Source organism: Panthera onca, chromosome B2, assembly GCF_046562875.1.
Source record: "Panthera onca isolate mPanOnc1 chromosome B2, mPanOnc1 haplotype 2, whole genome shotgun sequence".
Taxonomy (NCBI): domain Eukaryota; kingdom Metazoa; phylum Chordata; class Mammalia; order Carnivora; family Felidae; genus Panthera; species Panthera onca.
The window spans coordinates 67,536,774-67,561,127 of NC_138343.1; the positions used below are offsets into that span (position 1 = coordinate 67,536,774).

At 39.5% G+C, this 24,354-nt stretch overlaps 1 protein-coding gene across 3 annotated transcripts in view; it reads right to left on the reverse strand.

Annotated features, from left to right (window-relative positions):
• FILIP1 (filamin A interacting protein 1) overlaps nt 1-24,354 on the reverse strand; it is a 282,762-nt gene that overhangs the window by 7,074 nt on the left and 251,334 nt on the right. For 2 of the 3 annotated variants that reach the window (XM_060615977.3, XM_060615978.3), the window contains exons 5-6: nt 14,841-17,646; nt 11,015-11,238 (exon numbers count right to left, since the gene is read on the reverse strand). In XM_060615977.3, coding sequence (XP_060471960.1) covers nt 11,032-11,238; nt 14,841-17,646 — 3,013 coding nt within the window. In that variant the 3' untranslated portion in view covers nt 11,015-11,031. The remainder of the gene's footprint in view (nt 1-11,014; nt 11,239-14,840; nt 17,647-24,354) is intronic. The other variant, XM_060615976.3, reaches the window with a different exon arrangement.

Here is a 24,354-nt window from a genome sequence, read left to right on the forward strand (position 1 = left end):
TGACATTAACAGCTTACCAAAAGCCCTTACAGACACTTTCCTCTGTATGTTTCTTTCAAGTGTTATCTTGATGTGTTCTCAGGTAACACATTAATACATTATTTGTAATTATGATATTATTGTGAAAAGATGTTTCACAATAACATGAATTCATAACATGAACACACCAGCTATTAGATGATGTCCATGGAAAGGAAGTTCAACATATTATCAATTCCTAATTACACTTGATCTTTCTCTTCATGCTCCTTGGGTGGTAATCCCAAACTACTGGCCAGCCAAATGACTTGAGATCCAAAGTTATATATGCAAGATGGGATTTGGGGAGAAGTTTGGGGGAGACTCTCTCTTGAGTGCTAGAGTGTGGCAACATGGCAAAAAATTGCAAGTTTGTTTCTTCCCAGGAGAGCTCCTTGGCTGTGGAGTAGGAAAGATGTATTCCCTGGAAAGTCAATGTCTTCCTCCCAAGCAGTACATATGTTTATACTCTGCCAAACTCTCTGCAAGGGGACACTTGAGCTCTGAATTTTAAAAGTCTATTCTAGTAAATGAGACAAGATCGCTTTAATAGATAGCCTCTAAGTTCACACACTAAAGACTAAGATAGAAGTTCAATTTATAGCAGGACTTTCTCTCTGCAAAGGAGAGCTGCTTTATCCACAGGAAACTGCACACCAAATTACTACAGAAAACATTTCCTCTTGGATTTTGCTTCAGTTTGGCTGGCTTATGACCTGTTTCCCTTGTTTCATGGCTCCCTACTCCCTGTGGGCTCTGCCTAAAGGGCAATGCACAGGCTTAGGGCTGTGCTGTTCTTCCTCTCCACTAGGACCCAACACCAGCTTTAACATGCTGTCTGCAGAGTGATTTATTCACCTAAAAAATGTCCTAGAACTTTTAGATATTGTTTTCTAAAGTGCCTAGATATTGTTTTCTTTTAAGGTTCTCATTTTAATAAACTATTTCAGTATTCATTCCTGTTATTATCACATTCAGAAATTAATCAGAGTTCTGAGAAAACATCTGTTTTAAATAGGAAGTCCAATAAACTTCCTCTGTTGACTTGGACTTGTATTCCTTCTTTTCTTTTGGATTCAGCTCAGCTAATTAAAAATACTTCCGCTAATCAGTTCTGTCATTTGCTTGAGGAAACTTTTGAACCAGATGAAATACACTCCCTTGGGGTTTCTCAACCATCTAATAGTTTATTTGCTTCCTTCCAAAACATTTCCCACTCCATCATCAGCCCAAACCATCCCCTTACCTCTCCAGTTGCAGAGTTACCAATATCAGTTATGACTGGTAACTTTTTTTAGGCAACTTAATCCTTATCTCTCACATAGTTTACTATTTCTAGATACAAGTAAATTGGAAATAATTATCTCACATATAACATTAACTATAAGTCAAAGTTCAATGGTGGAAAATAGTTAAGCATTTGAGTTAAGATTGCTTATGTTCTACCTTTTTGGACACAAATGCTAAATGCCTAGGTTGATCTCAGTCTATAGCTGGTCACAGAATAGCATAGAAAATAATATTATATGTGAAACTTGGGAATGGCCTGTGCTTTTTAGATAAGGACAACAATATTTATCAAAGTACTCTTATGGAAACTTTGACACATACAGCTTCTACGTAGCTATCTCAATATCTCAGAATCCTTTGGCCATATTATTTTGGCCTAGTGAGTGTGGATGTTTTAGTCTATATATGAAAACATACTTCGCTCACCTGAGGTTGTTTCTCGTATGAAATAATGAATAATGCACGGAAAACCTGGCACCATCACTAATAAGATGGTTGGATGCCTCTAAACCTTGGAATTTTTTTGTTTTGTTCTTGGTTTTGATTTTGTTTCCATCTTTAATCATAGAGATAATTATCTTCTTGACCTCTAAAGTCTGGTTCCACTATTACCAGCACTTGATTTTGCAATTCTATCATACATATATAACATTAGCACAAGTAGAAAGGCCAAAACTACATTTACCAGATAAGCAATTATTTATTAGTTCTTAGGAAAAGTGCTATGGTAAAATGTTTTAAGTTGCTTGCTAAATAGTGAAGCCTATCATTTGACTATAAGGAGGAATGCCAGAATCATAAATGGTTATAGCTAAATGTTAAACCATAAGCTAAAGTAAGGCAATTTGCCAAAGGTCACACAACCTTACTCTGATCTCCAGGTTTTCAGGTCTATATCAGGTATCTAGTCCATTGTTCAGCAATCCACTTTCTCTGGGTGTTCACCTTAATATCTATCCTAAATCTAAATCCTGCCTATTGGTAATGTTGTTTGGTCCTTTAAAACAAGAGCCTCTCCTGACCTATTTTAGAAGGTCCTTCGTGAACCTGAAGAGCGTGACAAATCACCTGAAAATTTCTCTTCCCAGAAGTGTCTTTCATGTGCCTCTGGGAGAGTTCAAGAGGGTGAGGAAAGAGCAACTTGTAATTCATTCAAGTATCTGTCTATGTGAGAAAGCTCTCAGTGCTCCTAAGTTCTCCACATGTAGTGTGATGGCTTCAGAGATGACAACTCCCCAGTCCAGGATCCCTGGCTGTTCTGCACCCATTATGGGCCTATCATGACTTTGAAGGGAAATAGACATAACTCACACTACCCAGAATGGCAGTACCTGAATTTCCTCTAATTTCACCATCTCTTTATGTCCATGTTCTCACGCATGATTTGTCAGGACCCTCCACATTCTCACAGGTTTGCGTTGCAGACAAAGGCAGGAAGCGAGAACACCTCTTTCTTCTGCAACTTCCAGCCATCCTTCAACTTCTGGTTTTCTTTCTCTACAGTAAAGTGCCAAGTTTTTTACGAAGTGGACAGGCTTTAAAACCCAGGTTAGATTCTGAAATAATGGCTTGTCTTTCTAGTAGAGGCAATGTTTTTAAAAGAAATTTTAAACAGAGATGGCCACAACCACCAGAAGGAAAAGTAGGGAGAAGGGACAAATTGAACAAGTCAAGGAAAGGTGGACTGGCCTGGTATACAAGCCATTCTGTCCAGCTGGGGAACAGGAGTCCAGGCAAGGGAAAGGGAAGGGGAGGGATGCTCAAAGATCAGGGAGGGATAGAGCCGGGTTGCAGAGAGCCTCAAGGGCCATATGGAGTTGTTGGCATTGTGTTCTTTAGGTAATGAGGAGCCTTTGGAGGGTTTTCAAATAGAGGAGTGATATGATCAACTTGAACTTTGGAAAACAAAATGAAAAATGAATCTGAGAGTTTTGAAGCTAGAGATTTTGAGACCAGTTAGGGGCACATTGGAGGAATCCAGATGAGAAGTAATTAAAACCTCAATTTAGGCAGTAGCAGGGGAAATGGAGATGTGAGTCCAGCTGATAGAAGTGATAGGGGATCAGACTGTGAGAGACTTGCTGAATGAGTCTACTTGATGGTTGTGGGAGAAGAAGGCTAGAATGGCTACCTTGTGTGGGCGACTGAGTGGATCAGGATATCCCTTCTGAAATGCAGAATAGTAAGGAGAAGAAGACTTGGAAGAAGGATGGAGGAGGTGTTGAGAATTGCTTTTTTTTTTTTTTTTTTTTTAAGCTTTAGTTATTTTTGAGAGAGAGAGAGAGAGCTCAAGCAGGGGAGGAGCAGAAAAAGAGGAGGACAGAGGATCCATAGCAGGTTCCTCACTGAGAGCAGCAAGTCTGATGGGGGGCTTGAATTAATGAACCATGAGATCATGACCTGGACCGAAGATGGACACTCGACCGAATGAGCCACCCAGGTACCCCAAGAATTGTTTCCAAACAAATTAACTTGGAGATATATAGTACAATGTTGGATAAGCATTTGGAGATAGAGGATTGGTAGCCATCAACATATGGGTGATTAACTGAAGCCATAGGAGTGCATAAAATAACCAGAATGAGCATGTATTGTAGGAAATTGGGAGAGATAAGGAAAACAATGATATTTAGATTGTATGCATAAAATAAAGAGCCAGAAAAAGAGACTGAGGTGGAGTGGTCAGAGAGATCAAAGGAAAACCAAAAGAGATTAGATGTCTTAGTCATCTGACCAGAACCCAAGGTTTATTTTTCTAGGAAAAAAACCAAAAAACAAAAAACAAAGAACAAAAAACTAACCTAGGAAGTTCTAGACCTACGCATATGAAGAGAAGCATAGACTAAATGCAAGGGAATAAAAATGTTTGCACACTTTACTGTGAGATTCTTCATCTCACCTTCCCTGATCTATTCCCAGAATACATGTAGCCTGCCCCAAGAAGGTTACCGAGGGATTTTTTTTCTTCAAAAACTACTGGAAGATGTACAGTTGACCCTTGATCAATACAAGTTTAAACTGTGCAGGTCCACTTCTATGTGTATTTTTGTTCATAAATACAGTACAATACTATAAATGTATTTGATCTTCCTTATGATTTTCTTAATATTTTCTTGTCTCTTATTGTAAGGATACGATATATAATACATGTAACATATGAAATATGTATTAATTGACTGGTTATGCAATTGGTAAGGCTTCCAGCCAACTGTAGGCTATTAGTAATTAAGTTTCTGGGGAGTCAAAAGTTACACTGCACTAGAGGTCAATGCCATTAACTCCTATATTTTTCAAGGATCAACTGTACTTCAATAGATAGATATGCAGATAGACGTGTAAGCAAAATGCTAAGAAAAAATGCAGGAAACAGGATTCAACTCAGGCAAAAGAACAATAGGACAATAGCATAACCTGGCCTAGAGCATGACCAATCCAAGGCTAAGTAGGGAAGCAGAGAGCTAAACTAGGAAACTAACGGGCTGAACTAGGAAAGCCCCAAGGCAAAATTAAGAAACCTATGTGTTTAAGTGTTTGGAAAAATCATTGATAGGTGTTTGGCAGATCTATAGGAGCATTTTAAAAAAAGATACATAGAAAACAAAGTAGATGAAAAATTAAAATAATTATCCTATTGATGGGTGAAAAGTGGCAAGAGAAAGGAAACACAAGCATAGTATACTATATGCCTCACCAGGGAACAATATTTATTTATTTATTTATTTATTTATTTATTTATTTACAGATTTTATTTTTAGGCAATCTCTACACCCAACATGGGGCTCGAACTCACAACCCTGAGATCAAGAGTCATGAGTTCTGCCAGTCAGTTGCCCCAAAAGGGAACAGTGTTTAAATTTACACTGTAAACATATAAATACATAAACATATAAATGCTGACTGATAATTTATCAAAAAATTCGTGTTGTAATCATACTGGGAGGATGGGGAAAAAGGACAGAGGTGACATACGAGAGCATCCTCAACCATCAAAGCAATAATGGGAAGACAGAAAATAATGTCTAAATTGACAAAGAATACAAGTATATTATTTAGAAATATGTAGATAAACACCAGAAAAACAGCTAAGAGTTAGAAATGATGTTTTCCAGGGAGTAAAACTGAGGGAAAAGGGGAGTGAGATAAGGAAGAATGGTTTTAATTTTCTTTTAGTGCTGATAGTTTAACCTTGTATATGAATTACCTTTTTTTAAATGTTTATTTGTTTTTGAGAGAGAGAGAGAGAGAGTATGCACTCAAGTGAGTGGAGGAGGTGCAGAGAGAGAAGGAGAGGGAGAATCCCAAGCAGGCTCCTCTCTGTCAGCACAGAGCTGGAACCCATACACTGTGAGATCATGACTTGAGCCGAAATCAAGTCAAATGCTTAACCAACTGAGTAACCCAGGTGCCCCTGTATATGAATTATACTAGTAAAATTTTTAAAAGAGGGACACCTGGGTGGCTCAGTCAGTTAAGCATCAGACTTCAGCTCAGGTCGTGATCTTACAGTTTAGTGAGTTCAAGCCCCGTGTTGGGCTCTCCACAGTCAGCACAGAGCCTGCTTTGATCCCTTGTCCTCTTCTCTTTCTGCTCCTCCCCAGCTCATTCCCTCTCTCTCTCTCTCTCTCTCTCTCTCTCTCAAAATAAATAAATAAACTTTTAAACATTTTTTAAAGGAGTTGGAGCACCTGGTGGCTCTGTCAGTTAAGCGTCCAATGCTTGATTTCAGCCCAGGTCATGATCTCACAGTTCATGAGTTCAAGCCCCACATCAGGCTCTGCGCTGACAGTGCAAAGCCTGCTTGGGATTCTCGCTCTCCCTCTCTCTCTACCCCTCCCCTGCTCTCTCTCTCTCCTCTCTCTCTCTCTATCTCTCTCCCTGTTTCTCAAAATAAATTAATTAATTAAAAAAAAGAGTTAAGGAATAAATGGAAATGTGGAGGTGGAGGCAGAAAAGGTTGAGTGTTTGGTCTATGGCTTAACTGGGCAGAAAGGAGACAGGGCAGCAGCTATAGAGGACTGCATGGCTGAAGGAAGAATTGTGCTCCAATGGAAGAGTCCAGAGCATATTTATATCCTGTGCGGAAGTAGCAGGTAAAAAGGAGAAACTGAAACAGCAGAGGATGAGGATAACCAACAATGAAACCCTAGAGGAGGTTGTGGAGGGGAAACCCTGAATTCTATCTGGGTTGGGGAAAATTTGGAATTGTGTGCTCCTGTTTACTGGGAAGCCCCCTCTGTGTCCATCCTTCTCTCTGCCCTCCAACCTCCCACATAAGCGCAGTCTTCTTATCTAACATCCCTGGGTTTTTCTGATCAGGGAAGTCTCATGCTTTCCTCAGTGTTCTAAACCTATGAGGAAATGAGAAATTCAAATCTTTGTACATCTTATATTCTTGGATATGTTTTCATTTCCCTGCAACTATACTCTTCCCAAATGACACATCAAAGCCATTCTTTCACTTCTTTCTTGAAGACATTCAAGTAAGAGATCTAGTAAGACCTGCTGTTAATGAATACGCTAAAACCTCTGGAGTCTGGTTGCTACCCATTAACTTGCCCTCACTGAAAATGTAACAAAATTACCAGCAGAAACTGAATGAGTCTGTTTAAGCAAGTGACCTAGACAGAAAGGTCATTTTCAAGAAATGATAAATACCCTTAGGGCCATGTCCCATACAGGAACATGTCTTTAAAAAAATTTTTTTTAATGTTTATTTTTGAGAGAGAGAGAGAGAGAGACAGAGCACAAGCAGGGGAGGGTCAGAGAGAGGGAGACACAGAATCTGAAGCAGGTTCCAGGTTCTGCGCTGTCAACATAGAGCCCGACACAGGGCTCGGACCCACGAACTGCAAGATCATGACCTGAGCCGAAGCCTGATGCCCAATGGATTGAACCACGCAGGCGCCCCAGGAACATTTCTTATACCATGCATGCTAAATGGCCACCATCATAGCGTGCTGAAATAGTCAACCCATAAAAACTATTCTCTGGAGGGGAAGACCAGTGCTTCCTGTGTAGCTGTGCAGATTGTGCCCTGCACAACCCCAGGGGGAGCCATCACACTCCCTCCATCCCTAGGGTGGGACCTGCACAGCAGCTGTACACAGCAGCCTTGGTGAGGCCCTGGATCAATACTGTGTTCCAGGACAGGGAAAAGACTCTAACCTTTTAATCCCATTCATTCTTATAAAAGCCCATCAAGTTGCACTGTAAAAACATTATCCTCACAAATGGAAGCTGGAATTGGAGTGCATTTAATCCTCTACTTCCTATTCTCAGTGGATTTCATTTCTAATATGTGGCTTAAAACAAAGCTATCCTGGGGCGCCTGGGTGGTTCAGTCAGTTAAGCGTCCGACTTCAGCTCAGGTCACGATCTCACGGTCCGTGAGTTCGAACCCCGCGGCGGGCTCTGGGCTGATGGCTCGGAGCCTGGAGCCTGCTTCCAATTCTGTGTCTCCCTCTCTGCCCCTCCCCCATTCATGCTCTGTCTCTCTCTGTCTCAAAAAGAAATAAAACGTTAAAAAAAAATTAAAAAAAAAAAACAAAACAAAAAACAAAGCTATCCAATAAATGTAGAATTGGTTCTAAAATAGGGGCGCCTGGGTGACTCAGTCGGTTAAGCGTCTGACTCCGGCTCAGGTCATGGTCTCATGGTTTGTGAGTTCAAGCCCCACGTCAGGCTCCTGGAGCCTGCTTCGGATTCTGTGTCTCCCTGTCTCTCTCTCTCTCTCTCTCTCTCTCTCTCTGCCCCTCCTCTCTCTCTCTCAAAAATAAGTAAACATTAAAAAAATAAATAAATAAAATAAAATTACGAAGAAACACTGCCATGGCTGCTCTTTACCATTTCTTAAAAGTGAATGTGCTGTTCTGCCAAGTTTTCCTAGCAGTTGTACTTTGTAGATGACTCTATTCCAGCATCCAGATGTATAAACATCCTGTACCTGCACTGCTAAGCCTTTCAGGGCACTCTCCCTGCAGATGGCAGGTATGGACTTCCAGGCAGGAATGAAATAGGCACGAATGAAATAAGCATGGTATGAGTGGGTAAAAGCAAAAAACAGCATCGGTGACAATAGATTATAATAAAAATCATTGGAGAATGACAGGTAGAGTCAGAAGTAATATAATGTCTCAGTTTTCATTTTTGACACCATTTGTTCACAGTAACACTAAATACCCTAAATGCCAAAGAAGCATTTCAAAAAAGAGTGAATATCCTTTTTTTCTTTCCTCAAAGGGGTGGTTGTGCACTTTATAAAAGGGGAAAATTTCCTTTTAAGAAAATACAAGTCAGTATTGGAAATGGAAAGATATCTTGTTTAAACTTGTTAAAAATTACATTAAAAAATTTTTGTTAATGTTTGTTTATTTCTGAGACAGAGAGAGACAGAACATGAGTGGGGGAGGGGCAGAGAAAGAGGGAGACAAAGAATCTGAGGCAGGCTCCAGGCTCTGAACTATCAGCACAGAGCCCGACGCGGGACTCGAACTCACAAACCGCGAGTTCATGACCTGAGCTGAAGTCGGACGCTTAATCGACTGAGCCACCCAGGCGCCCCCCAAAAATCACATTTTTTAAAGTTTATTTATTTACTTTGAGAGAGAAAGAAGGCTTGAGTGTGCAAGCAGGAGAGGGGCAGAGAGAGAGAAGTAGAGAGAGAATCATCCCAAGCAAGCTCCACACTGTGCTGTCAATGTGGAGGCCACCAGGGGCTGGGTCTCAGGAACCATGAGATCATAACCTGAGCAAATATCAAGAGTCAGACCTTTAACCAACCAAGCCACCCAGGTGCCCCTCAAAATCTCATTTTATAAAATCATTTTTCTCAGTCTCTCTCCTGCTACCTTGAAATCCCATTATTATGGCATGTTAGTATGGTTACTCAACATCTTTTAATACATATGCTGAGAACTGATAAGCTACAGGCAATAAGATACCTGATTAAAAAGAATATGGGGGCACCTGGGTGGCTTAGTCAGTTACGCATCCGACTCTTGATTTTGGCTCTGGTCGTGATCCAGGGTTGTGGGATCAAGCCCCATGTTGGGCTCTGTGCTGACAGTGCAGATTCTCTCTCTCTCTCTCCCTCTCTTTCTCTCTGCTCCTCTCCCGCTTGTGCTCTCTCTCTCTCAAAATAAATAAACATTAAAAAATGTATGAATTCTGTGAGGCATCTACCGCCATCATATACAATTCAAGTCCAAGTTCTGCAAGAGATAGGAAATTGGTATGGAAAGAACTCAAAGAAGAGCCTCTTTATTATGAAGCATGATGATTTAATGATAAAAGCTAATCAAATATCTTTTTTAAAAAAATCTATCTTTCCCCAAATATCAACAGCAGGGATTATACAAATAATTTTGGAACCCTCACAATTCAGAAGTGGAAAAATAACAACCTGTAACTTTATAGTTATTGTATTTTTATAAAGTTCACTCAATTGGCTTAAAAATTTTGGCAAAGGTGCTGCCTACATGAGACCTCAGATGCTAAGCTGCGGATTATTAGCCTTGAGCTCATTTGTGGTTATTTGACCAGGAAGCACAATGTCCACTTTAATAACATGGTTAATCCTCTCACAAAGACACCTGGCATTTTGCATTCACACAGTTTCATGCTTATTAAAACATGCTTGAAATTAATGAAAATAATACAAATATAAGTAAAACTGACAGGAATAATAATTCATTTCATCACACCACACACACACACACACACACACACACACACACCACAATCATGAACTGGTTCTATATTTGCAAGTAAAGTCCACATTCAACTGAGGAAAATATTTGAATTCAATTAAGCTGTGCATGATGTCATTTTTTTTTCTTGGCATTAGTGTATCACAATTACTTTCTTCTATTTTCTATCCATTACAACCTCTGTTGAGGTTGTAATGGATAGAAGGGCCATTTGGCAGCTCTATTCAAACTGCTCCACAATTTAAATCAATTGCACACTTGAATAGAGCATGAGTTTGACATTAGTGGTTCTAAAATTATCATTTCTAAAATTCTGGGAATGTTTTGGAGATGGCCAAAACCTCTTTAGTACACACAGACACACACAAATAAGTAAAACTCTGTTTTTAGGATTCCATATTTCATTTTCATTTTATTTCATATTCAAATTATTTCCTGAAATCATCCCAGAGGCTTTAGTTTTGCAAAACTTTAGAGGTCCAGGCCCTGTGAGAGCTAGGAGGTGTTTTTTCCAGCACATGAAGCAAATTCGGATCTGATAGAGGCAAATGACAATTGTTAAACTATTTCCTATTTCATAATAGAATTTCTGAAAAATCAATTATTGTGGAGATAGGCCTATTAAATCTGATTTACAATTAGGAAATATGGGATCTGTCTTTGGAGATGATGAGATCCAGCTCACATATCTTACTGACAAAGAGACTGAGGCTCAGATGGATTAACTGGTGGGTCCACTTTCTAGAAGCAAAAATGGGACTAGAAGTCAGGCCCTGCCTCAGGTCCAGCATCCTCAACAAAGCACACAGCAAACTGTAGTTCTGCTGGTTAGTTCTTTTCTCTAGCATCAAAACAAATTTACAAAATAGGAAACACACATGGCTATTAGTCGATTATTTTATAAACAAGATATTTAAAACTTGTTAGTACATGTAGAGAGTTGGCACAAACAGACGAAGGTCCGTTTTCACGGCAGCAGTAGCATCTGCACAACATACCCCCTCAGCCACTGCCCTCAGCCCTTCCCCCCTCCAAGAGAGGTAGCGCTGCCGGCTGCCGATTTCTTCAGCTCTATTTTCATAGACTGAGTCTCAGCTCGAGGCTCGAATTTGGTCAGATTTCCTGCTCCTGGGGCTGCCACTACTGGCTTTCCTGCTTTCATACCTTTTGACATAGGAATGCGGGTGGGTGTAGGTCGCTGGGATGACCCGTCTTGTCCTGACTGTAAGAGAGAAAATATAGAGACACAGGGAGATACTGGTGAGTTTCCACCTGGATTTGCCGTCAACCTGAGCATTAGCAAGACAGGAATGCCCACAGATGACACCCCCCCCCCCAGATAAAATGGTTAGAAACTTGGAGTTGGGGTCTAATCCACTCTGATTGCCTCCCTTTTCCATGCCCTGAAACACCTACGCCAAACTTCCTTCTCTTCTCAAGCCTCTGACCCACTTCCTCTATCTACCCTTCCAGAAGTGACCTTAACTCCTATTTCACAGAGAAAATACAGCCATCTGGCATAAACTCAGGCAACTTTACTCCCACTGTCCCCCAAATTATCTGCACTTTCTTGGAGTGGATGAAGCAGCTCTCCCTCCACCTCTTAATGATGTTGGATTCTCATTTTCTTTAAAGACTTTTTTTTAATTTTTTTTATTTTTTATTTATTTTTTTAATGTTTTATTTATTTTTAAGACAGACAGAGACAGAGCATGAGTGGGGATGGGGCAGAGAGAGAGGGAGACACAGAATCTGAAGCAGGCTCCAGGCTCCGAGCTGTCAGCACAGAGCCCGACACAGGGCTTGAACTCACAAACTGTGAGATCATGACCTGGGCTACAGTCAGACACTCAACCAACTGAGCCACCCGGGTGCCCCTTATTTTTTTATTTGAGAGAGAGAGAGAGAGAGAGAGAGTATGTGAGCAGGGGAGGGGGCAGAGGGAAAGAGAGAGAATCTCAAGCAGGCTCCACGCTCAGCACAGAGCCCAACGTGGAGCTCAGTCCCATGACCCTGTGATCATGACCTGAGCCAAAACCAAGAGTCAGACGCTCAACAGACAGAGCCACCCAGGTGCCCCTCTTTTCATTTCTTACGGTTACTGCTGGCCATACCCTTCTTTTTGAAGTTCTTTTAAAACTCTCTTACCCATGATACCTTCTTCCTGGAGTCTCACACATTCACCTCTTGTCTGATGACTCCTATTCAGTCTCTGGTTGGCTCCTTGTCATAGCTTGCCTTTCTTCTAAACGTGGGTGTCACCATGCTTCATTCTCAGCTCTCTTTTAATTTTTCACATTTACCCTGAGAATCACCTCATTTGTCACCCCATGTGTTGATGAGCTCCAGTCCCTTCAATGATCTTCTGGAATACACATCTATATTTCCCACTTGCCAGACATTACCACTGTCTTGCAGGCATCTCAAATATAAGTGCCCCAAACATGACTTATATTGTCCCCAAAGAGTAGCCTTCCTATGTTTTTCATCCTATCTACCCATAGAGCCACACCAGAAACTTCAGAGCCACCCTCTATACTCAGTTTGTCACGAAATCTTCGATCCTATCTTTAAGATATCTCTGTCTTCATTTTCACTACCACAGTTCAAGCCTACACCGTCTCTAGCCTGGAAGATTGCAACAGTATCCCTGTCCTCAGTCTTTGTCCCTTCCAATTTATTTTTAAATTGTTTTATAGAGGCGCCTGGGTGGCGCAGTCGGTTAAGCGTCCGACTTCAGCCAGGTCACGATCTCGCGGTCTGTGAGTTCGAGCCCCGCGTCAGGCTCTGGGCTGATGGCTCGGAGCCTGGAGCCTGTTTCCGATTCTGTGTCTCCCTCTCTCTCTGCCCCTCCCCTGTTCATGCTCTGTCTCTCTCTGTCCCAAAAATAAATAAAAAACGTTGAAAAAAAAAAAATAAATTGTTTTATAGACATATGTTTCTAAAACATAAGTAATGTAGTTTTTTTTAAATCATCAATACCCCTTCAATGGCTCCCTTTGTCTACTCTATGAGATCAAATGTCAATTTCATAATACGCCACGTACCTCTCTTCAGTCTCTGACTCCAGTTTGCCTCTGTATTTTCTGTTCTTGCATTATGTCCCTACACCCAACTGCTGCAGTACAATAGGAATGGTCACCTTTCCTGGAACATGTCAGGCTTCTTCACAGAGCCACACTTTTGCACAGGCTGTTCTCTCTACATACTCTTTCCCTTTTCCTTCTTAAAAAATTTCTCCTTATCTGTGAAAACTTCCTCTTCCAGGAAGTCTTCTCTGGGTTCCTTTGTACATACCTCTATCATAGAACAACTAGGTAGGTTCCAATCCTGCCTTTGGAACTTCTAAAGGTCCTCTTTGCAGTTGGGCACCAAACCCAGTGCCCAGAGTGTAGCTAAACACCCTATAAATGTTGAATAAACACATGCACAAATGAACTAGTCTCACTATTCTATTTCTAAGAGAGGCGTCCCAAACTTTTTGTTATCCTTGATTTTATGGAATCTGACATATCTGAATTAAGTGGGCCATCCTTTAGGCCTATAAATCCTAAACAGTTGTTTTGAAATCTTGTTTGTATATGGGTTTAATCAGTAGCCAACAATGTTGCTAAAGAAAGTAAAGCTATTTTGATCTGACCCTTAAAATGGTACTAAGATGTTTCAGCAGAAAATCTGCTCTGAGCTACAACTTAAACCTCCACTATCTTTTTTATAAAAATTATTAGAGAGAAGTGACCATGCACAAGCAAACTATGCTCTGTGTTGCTTAAAAAGCAATATTATGTTGAACCATTCAAGAAGTGTGAGCAATTCTGAATGCTATTTAGCTCCTATAGAGCCAGTAATGGAAAGCTTTACCAACAAAGCAATTAGTAATTCACACTTTGAAGTCTGTCTTGAATCTGTGTTGGTACACAGAAAATTAAAGTAAATTTAATTGAGGATATGGGACAATAAGCCACAGTTTCTATATTTAAATAATAAGCTTCCTGTCTTTCCTAAGAGTTTCTAATACATGGGACAGAATTTGTTCAGAATCTAGGAATAATAATTTCTAGTTTATTGGTTTAAATTAAAATCTAAACAGTACATGTTCTTCTATAATTTAATTTACTAATTTGTCCCAAGTAAATGAAGACAATCACTGGAAGTATTTCTAAAAACAGAATTTATTTTTAAGCTCTGGTTTTTATATCTGAGACATGCTTTTTCATAATCACTCATTTAGCCTTCTAGTTATTAAATAAATATTTATCAAGCATCTGCTCTCTGAAAGATACTATTAATAAAATATAGTGCTTAGACATATAAACCCATTTTTTTTTTACTTTTAAAAAAGTTAATATTAAGAACTTTTAATCTTATTTTTGGAAAAAAATATCACTATGGCCATACATAACCATATATTGAATATTTTAGGTTATAGAAATATAACCCAGGAGGCAGTTTTAATTCTTCCTGCATATTGACCATTTCTCTCAGTCTCCATTTTTAAAAGTATTTTAAACAAAAAACTAAACTTTAAACCTGATTATTATCGTATGCTGACATTATAAAGAGGCCATATTTGCAAGAATTTTGGGGGTCTTCATACTTTACATAAAAAAAAGAAATTTTCCCTCAAAATGAGTTCAATTTATTAAAACATTAGGCCACTTTTTATTTTCATGTCTTGGTGTAGCTGGTCCTCTAGGAAACATCTGCTAGTGGGCTCAGGTAGAGCGAGAGGCATGTGCTTTTGTTGTACTTTGGGCACTGGGTGATTCTCACAAAGTCACTTCTCCCTCCCTCAGCCTCCACTCTGGAGCCTCTTCTACTCACCACTGACTGGGTTCCTCGAGTAGATGAGGTTGTGACCGGTGTTATGGTGATAGTGCTCATCACTTTGCTCGCACCAGGTCTCGATGAGAGATGGTTCCTAGGGGAGCGAAGGACAGTGCCTGTGGAAACCTCCTTTTCAGCTGTCACGTTGACAGGTCGGACAGTAATAACTGGACTTGCTCCTTCAGCTGAAGTCCCAGGGGATCGTTTAAACTGAGAACCTAAATGAATGTGAATTTTATTGTCTTCCGTGGTTATGATATTGGCATTGGAGTTATATTTCCGTAGTGGAGTTGGAACAGTCTGTTTTTCTGGGGTGACTTTGAGGACAGTCCTTCCCATGGGCATTTCCTGGGATTCAGGAGAGACTCCAATCTCAGCTGGTGCTGCTGATGTAGACACTGTCATTATCTGAATGGGGGATGTGGGCCTGTCTGCAAACATACCTCTTCCACTTTCTGGGGTCTTCTCTCTAGAAAATGTAGTAATCGTGACCGGGGACATGGCTCGTTCTGTGCCAAGAGTAGCATCTCCACTTTTTGGTTTTTGAGACATGACATTTGGCGATGGAATAATGGTTATCCTTGGTTTCTGATTCCCTAAGGTAGGAATGACGGTGGTACTAGAAAAAAATTCTTCAGATGTTGGGCTTGTTATTTCCAAAGTTGCAGTACTATTCTCATGGTCTGGTGTCACTCGAATATGCAGAGGCTGGCCTTGCTTTGGTGAAAGGACCAGTTCTCCTGGGTGCCCTGGACTGGGATTTGTTCGAGGCCCTTTCTCCTGAGTGATTGGGGGCCCATTTTCCCTTTTTCTCATCCATGGAATCCAAGACTTTCTCATAGTGAGCTCATTTGCTGCTGGAGGATACCTATCTAGAACAGAGGATCGTTCCATAGGTTTTTTCAATCCTACCTGTCGAAGATTGCTCATGATGTGATTTTCTTCTTGAAAGGATTTCCGTATAAATACTGCTGGTGTTTCCTCCTCTGCCGCCTCACTGCTCACCGCGTCAGTCTGCACTCCAGTTGACGTCACAGGAATATCCACCATTCTTCTCCCATTCACACTGGGTCGAAGAGCTCGGCTATAACGCTTCGAAAGCTCCAACTCTTTGGTCAGATTGAGGACCTCCTGCCCCATGTTTTTGTTCTTATTTTCTTCTTCCAAAAATCTTTGTTGAAGGACAGAATAATCCACTTGAAGTTGAGAAAGTTGATCTTCTTTGTTCATTAATTCATGGATCTTCTCTTTAAGAGCTTGTACTTCGGCTTTTAAGTCTCGACTTTTAGCTTCTTCTAACCGAAATCTGTGTCTCAACTCTGCTTCCTGACTCACAGCCTCACCTTTCTCGATTGCTTTATTTTTGGCAATTTGGTGCTTTATCTCCTCCAGTTGTTGAGAGAGGAAATTAGCCTTGTCCTGCTCAGTTCTAAATTTCTGCTCTAACTGATCATACTCATCCTCCGTCTTCATCAGATCCCCCTCAACCACCTCCAATTGTTGGAGGCGTTTCTTCAGTCTCTCAATTTCAAGTGTTAGTTCCTTAATCTTGTTATCTTCTGGGCAGGTGAGCTCAGATCCTTTTCGAGACCTTCCTCTTGTTATTTCCCTTTCCACTTCCTCTATTCCATCAAGTCTCTTCTTTAATAAGTCAACACTGCAGCTTAATTCAGAGGATTTTTCTTCTTCGCTTTTCAGTTTACCTATTAACTCATCTCTTTCTTTTGTCAAATTGTACACCTTTTCCTCCATTTCAGATTTCAGTTTTAAAAGCTTCTTACTTTCTTCAATTAGTTTTTCAGTTACATCCATAACCTTTCCTTGTTCCACCTTAAAATTTTTATTGAGTCCATCCACTTTTCTCTCTTCTTGCTTTATTTTTTCCATCATATTTTTCCTTTCATCAACCAGCATCACAGTAAATGACTTCAACTTTGTAAGGTCATCTTTTAGACTTAATTCAGCCTTTTCCAATCGACTTTCAGAACATTCCAGTTCTTTAACTCGACTCTTGACCACCTCCAGCTCATTTAGCAGGTCTTTGGTTAAGTTCTTTTCTTTCTCCAGGTTTAGATGTAGCTGGGTACACTCAGATTTACTCTTGCTAAATGCTTCCTCCAATTTCTCCAGTTCAGACATTCTCTTCTGTAACTTCTCGACTTCAAGTTTGAGTTCCCGACTGTGATGTTCTTCCTCTTGCAGCTTCTTCCGCAATTCCCTGCACTGGGATTCAGTTTTAGTGATCTCCTCATCTTTACCTTCCATTTCTAACACGCGCTTCCGGAGATTTTCCACTTCAGCCATAAGGCTGGAGTTGCCACATTCCCCTTTGGCAATTTTATCTCTTAATTCCTGAAGTTCTTCCTCTGCCTTTTGAAGGTTTTTGTTGGTCTCTTCCAGTTCCTCAATTCTCTGACTCAAGCCAACCAGCTTGAGTCTAAGTTGCCTGTTGTGAGACTCTTGATTAGCCAATTTAGCATTCATCTCTTCATGCTCTTGAGAAAACCTCGAAGCCTTGTGTTCAAAATCCACTTCCAACTTGAGCAGTTTCTGCCTGTCTTCTTTGGATTTGGAAGTAATGGCTTTGAGCTTTTCTTCTTCTTCCCTCAGTTTCTGAGTAAGATCCTGTACTTTCTGGCTTTGCAGGCCAAGTTGTTCAATATGCATTTGCCTTTCATCCACCAGCATGAGTGCAAAGGACTTGAGTTTCACAAGCTCATCTCTTAGTTTATTGAGTCGCTTAGCATTTTCCTTTTCTTTTCGGGCCTGGTAAGCCTTTTCTTGTTCAAGGAGCTTTTTCAACCTAGGAAACAAAATATATTAAGATATTATAGTTTGTTATTATATTATACATATGTCATATATATTTATTCTTATACATATTAAAAAATTCATTAGCAAAAAAAGTTTGTCTTAGATATTAAATAAAAAGTGAAATGCTATTACAATAAATACCTACCAACTGCTCCAATATCAAGGCTTTAACAGATAGTCATTAAGGACACTAATCCAAAGTCAGGTTATTTGTTCCCCTTGGGGAGGGGTAGTTACCAGAAGTGGGCATGAAAAGGACTCTTCAGGTACTGGTTTCTGTTTCATGACTTATGTGTTGGTTACACAGGATTGTTCAGCTTATGAAATTTCACTAACCTGAACACTTATGAGTGCTTTTCTGCAAATGTATTATACTTCAATAACATAACCATTGAGTAACACTTAGGTTGTACAATAATAGTGGCTATTTAAATAGTGTTTTCTGTATTCTAAGCACAATGTGTGTTATGTGTTTATCTTCACAGCAATCCTCTGAGACATGTACTGCTACTGTCATCCCAATAAGGAATGTGAGACAGGGCTCTTGCACATTCCCACGGTCAGTAGGTGGCAATTCTGGGATTCAGACTCAGGAAGAATCCTTCTGGATCCTCAGGATCCAGAATCCTTGCTCCTCACCTCTACATCTTATGACTTCAAAATGTAATTTTATTTTATGGGGCACCTGGGTGGTTCACTTGGTTAAGCCTCCGACTTCAGCTCAGGTCATGATCTCGCAGTTCGTGGGTTCAAGCCCCATGTCAAGGCTCTGTGCTGACAGATCAGAACCTGAAGCCTGCTTCGAATTCTGTGTCTCCCTTTCTCTCTGTCCCTCCCCTGCTTGTGCTGTCTTCTCTCTCTCTCTCTCTCTCAAAAATGAATACACATTAAATATATATATATATATATATATATATATATATATATATATATATAATTTTATTTTAAGTCAAAGGGAAGGCGCAGAACAAAAAGAACCTTGGGACTTTTTAATTATGTATGCAACTATCACCTGATAGGAACAAACCAAGACAAGCTTTCTGATAGAAAGCTGATCTACATAAACTAGCTAATGAAGAACTGGCACAGAATTTTGGCTCAGTTTCTGGATTTAAACAAAAATTTTAAATAGAGAACTAGGTTGGGAGGAAATCAATTACTATCAATATAAAAATGTGGCAGCTACAGGAAATATTATGTTTTACATGTGTGAAATACATTTTCTCTATGGTGTTTATGTATAGCATTAAAAAAGTAGGAATATAAATACACCAGAATAACTATTTACTATCCTTGTGTTGATGAATCAATTTGCACCAATTTTTTTTATGGAAGTATAGTTACAAAGTTACATTAGCTTCAGGTGCACAACATAGTGATTCAACAACTCTATACATAATGCTGTGCTCACCACAAGTGTGGCTACCATCTGTCACAATACAACACTATTACAATACCATTGACTATATTCCCTATGCTGTACCTTTTATTCCCGTAACTGATTCATTCCATAACTGGAAGCCTGTATCTCCCACTCCCCTTCATAACGTGCACCAATTTTAATAGTTATTTTCAGTTATCCATAAAAATGGAATTAAAATAATCATATGGGAATGCAAGCTGGTACAGCCAATCTGAAAAAGAGCATGGAGGTTCCTCAAAAACTAAAAATAGAACTACCCTACAACCCAGAAATTGCACTACTAGGCATTTACCCACGGGATACAGGTGTGCTGTTTTGAAGGGACACATGCACCCCCATGTTTATAGCAGCACTATCAACAATAGCCAAAGTATGGAAAGAGCCCAAATGTCCATCAATGGATGAATGGATAAAGAAGATGTGGTATATATATACAATGGAGTATTACTCAGCAATCAAAAAGAATGAAATCTTGTCATTTGCAACTACGTGGATGGAACTGGAGGGTATTATGCTAATTGAAATTAGTCAGAGAAAGACACAAATCATATGACTTCACTCATATGAGGACTTTAAGAGACAAAACAGATGAACATAAGGGAAGGGAAACAAAAATAATATAAAAACAGGGAGGGGACAAAACAAGAGACTCATAAATATGGAGAATAAACTGAGGGTTACTGGAGGGGTTGTGGGGGGGGGGATGGGCTAAATGGGTAAGGGGCACTAAGGAATCTACTCCTGAAATCATTGTTGCACTGTATGCTGACTAATTTGGATGTAAATTTTAAAAAATAAAAAATAAGATAAGATAAAATAATCATATTTACTTTATATAGTATAAGAATGCTTCTTAATATTAATATTTATATCAGAGAAGCAAGTTGTAAACAACCTGTATTTAAGAATATTTTATTCTTTCAATATATTTTGCACCTTACTTATTTAAAGTGATTTATTTCATATTTATGACTAGATTAGCTGTTAACCAAGTAAATAGAAGCTAATAGTCTCACATTGCATTGTATAAGAAATGACTGAACATATATTGAAGCTATTTGCAGTGTTAAAGAATTATTATAGAAATGATTCTGATGATATAATTAAGATTTTTTATGGAATTTACTTTTACAAAACATATCCTTGTGTCTAAGCATCTATTAACTAAATGCATAATTTCCCAAACCCATTATTACTTTATTCTTACAATGGAAGAAAAAGATTGTTTTCAAATTCTTTGGGTTCACATGAGTAATACTGTAATCGCTTCATTAAGTGTGGTTCTTACATGTGTAAAGAGAATTTTATTGATCATCTTCTTTTTTACTTGAAGTCAAAACAACTGAAATAATGTCACAGAACTATAGAGTGGGAGATACTTTTGGGGATATTTTCAAATTCCTTAGCCTTAACAAGACTATCAAAAGTAATTCATTGAAAACATCAGTGCTTTCAACTCTAAGCTTAAAATGTTAAAATTTCTAAAGATATTTGTTTAAATATCCTATGCCTCTATGCTATTACAGACAGTGGGTTGGAGTAACTAAAACATGGGCTTTGGGGTCAGACAGCTGCATCTGAATTCTGGCTCTGTCATTTTCTGACTGTAACCTCTGGCCAATTGCTGAAACTCTTTGACCCTCAGTTTTTTCACTTGTAAAGCAAGGATGTTATACCTACCTCAGAATTGTTCTCAAAATTGAGATAGTAGAAGTAAAGTGACTGACATACAGACTCTATACACAGATATAATAAAACACAAAAATAAATATAAGAACTAAAGAGTATGTATCTGAAAAGTCTGTCCCATGCTTTTTGTGTTTACACTGTAAATATTTTCATTTCAGTAACTTTGGTGTAAAACCTGGGGTATTAACTTTTCAGCCAGAGAAAAGTAGAAGGCTCTCTTATGAGTAGGAAGTTCTGTGAGCTAGAGCGTGACCATCGCAGGAATCTGGCTTCCAAGAAACCACATTTTTTCATGTCCTCTTAGCTGTGATTCTCTCTCTCTCTCTCTCTCTCTCTCCTTCTCTCTCTCCCCTTTCTCTTTGTCCCATTAAGCTTTCTCCTTCCCTCTTCTATCACTTCTTAAATTATTCCCATCTCTCAGCTAAAGTGGCTCTTACAGCAATACACAGCCCATTCTCTGCATTCTCCCAAAATTCAGTTACAGCTTTGATTTAGCTGAGGGTTAGATCCATAACCAAGGTAAAGTTGTGTGACTCAGTCAGGACAGCCTGCCAATAACCTTCTGTGCAAACAGACTTGCATTTAAACTTCTACAGGGAGAACACTGGGGATGGGAAAGATGGGATGAATTGTGAAGACTTTGCAAAAGGTAACTGGCATGGGCATTGTGACTGTTCACTCGCTAGGAAAAAGGGATAGAAAAATTGAAAAAAATTACTTTGATGCTTTTAATCTGCACAACTACAAATAATACCTTTAACAGGAATGGGAAAAACTGGTGAGAAATAGTATTGGTAGAAAATTGAGGTAATAGCAAGATAGTCAAGTTTAAAAGTGTACCAGGTAATACTTAACAATACTGTATTGTACACTTAAAAAATTAAGAGGGTAGATCTCATGTTAAATGTTCTTTCCATAGAGATAATTTTTCCAGTATACCAAGCAATTAGAAATATAGTACTTTTGGTGTAAATCCTATAAATTTTACAGCTCATCTTAACATCTTAACCCCATTACCCTAATGACTTCCTCCTGTCATTACTCCTGTCCAAAGCCTTGAGCATCTTCTGCTGATAATTCTGCAACAGCCTCCTAATGGATCTCCTCACAAGCCCTGCCACTTGTTAGCTGTGTGATCTTGGACAACTTATATAACTTATTTGTATACCTCACTTTCCTCACTTATAACTCGGGCATCAATATAGTACCTGATTCATAGGGTTTGTGTGAGATGCATATTGGTTAATATACGGAAAAGCACTTATAACAGTGCCTGGTCCATAGCAAGTGTACTTTTGGCTATGTTTATATTATAATAATTATTATTACTTACTCTCACCCAAATTTAAATATAATCACAGGCTATAATGGAACTCTAACTTCCCATGCCTTCTTGTTGCTCTAAGAATAGAGGTGAAAAATCTATAACATGGCCTAGCATGATTTGATTCCTGACCATGTTGGCAGGTTCTGAAGCCAGTCTTTCCCCCTGTTATCTAAGCTGCTCACATTCCTTAAATATGCTGTGCCTTCTGCTTAGTATTTCCTCCCCACTCCTCCATTCACTCTGGCACAATATCCAGCTGATTTTCATCCTTCCAAAGTTTCACTTAAATGTCACTTCTTCCAGAAGCCTTGCAGGACCAACCTGATTAAGTTATACATTCTTATAGACTCCCATAATACCCTGAAACCTTTATAACATTAATCAACTTACAACTTTTTAAAAGACTTTATTTTTAAGCAGTCTCTACACCCAACATGGGGCTCAGACTCACAACCCCGAGATCAATAGTCTCATGCTCTTCCAACTGAACCAGCCAGGCACCCCTTGACTTTGTTAACACAAGTTGCATGAGGATACAGGCCATGTCTGTCTTGTTTGCCCCCTAGCACAATGCCTGATACATCGGAAGTGCTCAAAAAATAGTGAGTGAATAGATAAATGAAAGAATAAATAAGCTTGATCTAGAAATACAGCTCAAGTCATCTTCTATAGAGATGTGTGAACTAAAGTCCCTCACAATACTGAGTATAAATTTTTGCTGAATGGATATCGTGGCTGTTATTGGGCCAGTAATTTGATATTAATAGTGGTTATTAGACGACAAGTGGCTCTGATCTAGTGAGCAGTGGCCTCTCTTGAAGACTGTGGTCATTCTAGTCATTGGTTGCCTAGGAAAGAGGTGTTATCTCCTAAGTGGGAAACCAAAGCTGAGAGATCGAGCCCTCTCTGTGTGGATGGGAAGGTATCACTTAATATCTCTCTTTAGTACCAGATGATGAACAACCACTAGATAACCTATAAAGTGCCTCTGGGAATATTAGAACCTTAACCAATACTTTGTAGATCAGACTAAAGGAAGGCTTTTGTGTCTCTCTCATAGGTTCTGGTGTGCTCTTTGTTTATTTTGTTTGCTTGCTTGTTTTAGTTCTTTTTAAGAAAAGTTTCCAACCTCTGTTGCAGAGAAACAAGAGGAGGTATTTTACCCACAGCTGGACCAGAATGTTGGGGCAGTGTATGTCTGGAGTCTATTGGGAGGAATAGTAGTAGTTAAAGTGAGAGAAGCCTCAGGAAGAAAGAAAGTTATTGGAGGTCTTGGGGCTCTTTTGTCACCCATCCCTTCCTACATAGAAACTTGTATAGTGCTAAAGCTTGGTAATTCTTGGATTTTCATTTCAGTAAGTGGAGGGAGGAGGTGGTGACAGTGCCTTAGACATGGAAATAAATTTGATCTCCAAGGAGAAACTATGTGGAAAGAGAAAAAGTAAAAGATAGAGAAAAGACTTTGGGAAATGCCTAAAATTAAGGGGTAAAAAGGAATGGGGAGGAGGGGCGCCTGAATGGCTCAGTCCACTGAGCGTCTCTGACTCTTGATTTTGTGTCAAGTCTTGATCTCACAGTGGTTCGTGAGTTCCAGCCCTGCATTGGGCTCTGCACAGACACCATGCAGCCTGTTTGGGATTCTCTCTGTCCCCTTGTTTCTCTGCCCCTCCACCACTTGAGCGCATGCACACACTCTCTCACACACACACAAATTAATAAATATTCCAAAAAAAAAAAAAAAGGAAGGAAGAATGAGGAGGAGCTAGTGAAGGTCTGGCAGGAGAGATAAGAGGAGGGAGATATACTAGTAGCAACACTGGAGCGCCAAAGGAAGGGAGCACTGCTTTCCATTCATCTACCTCCCTCCCTAGTCAATTTAGCCTTCTACTTCAGATGCGTTTTTTTTTCTCCCCTTCTATCTAGAAATCCTCATTTTTATATTAAACAAGCATTCAAAAGTATCACCACATAACTATTCACAATAGATAATGACTATGGCAGGTTATGTCTCCTTTTTCAAACAATTTCCTAATAGTTACAATGTCACTGTACTTAAACAATTCATTTGCTTTACATTACTGGGCACCGTTGCCATGTAATTATGCTATTTAAGGAGTAGAATGAAAGGGTGTAGGTGTTGTTTGTGCCAACTGGTCTTACCACCTCCTCTCTGCCCATCTTGCCATTCTTCAACCATGCCCTGATTTTAGGAAGATTAGCATAAAAAGGAAACAAACCAGAAGACCAAGACTAAGATG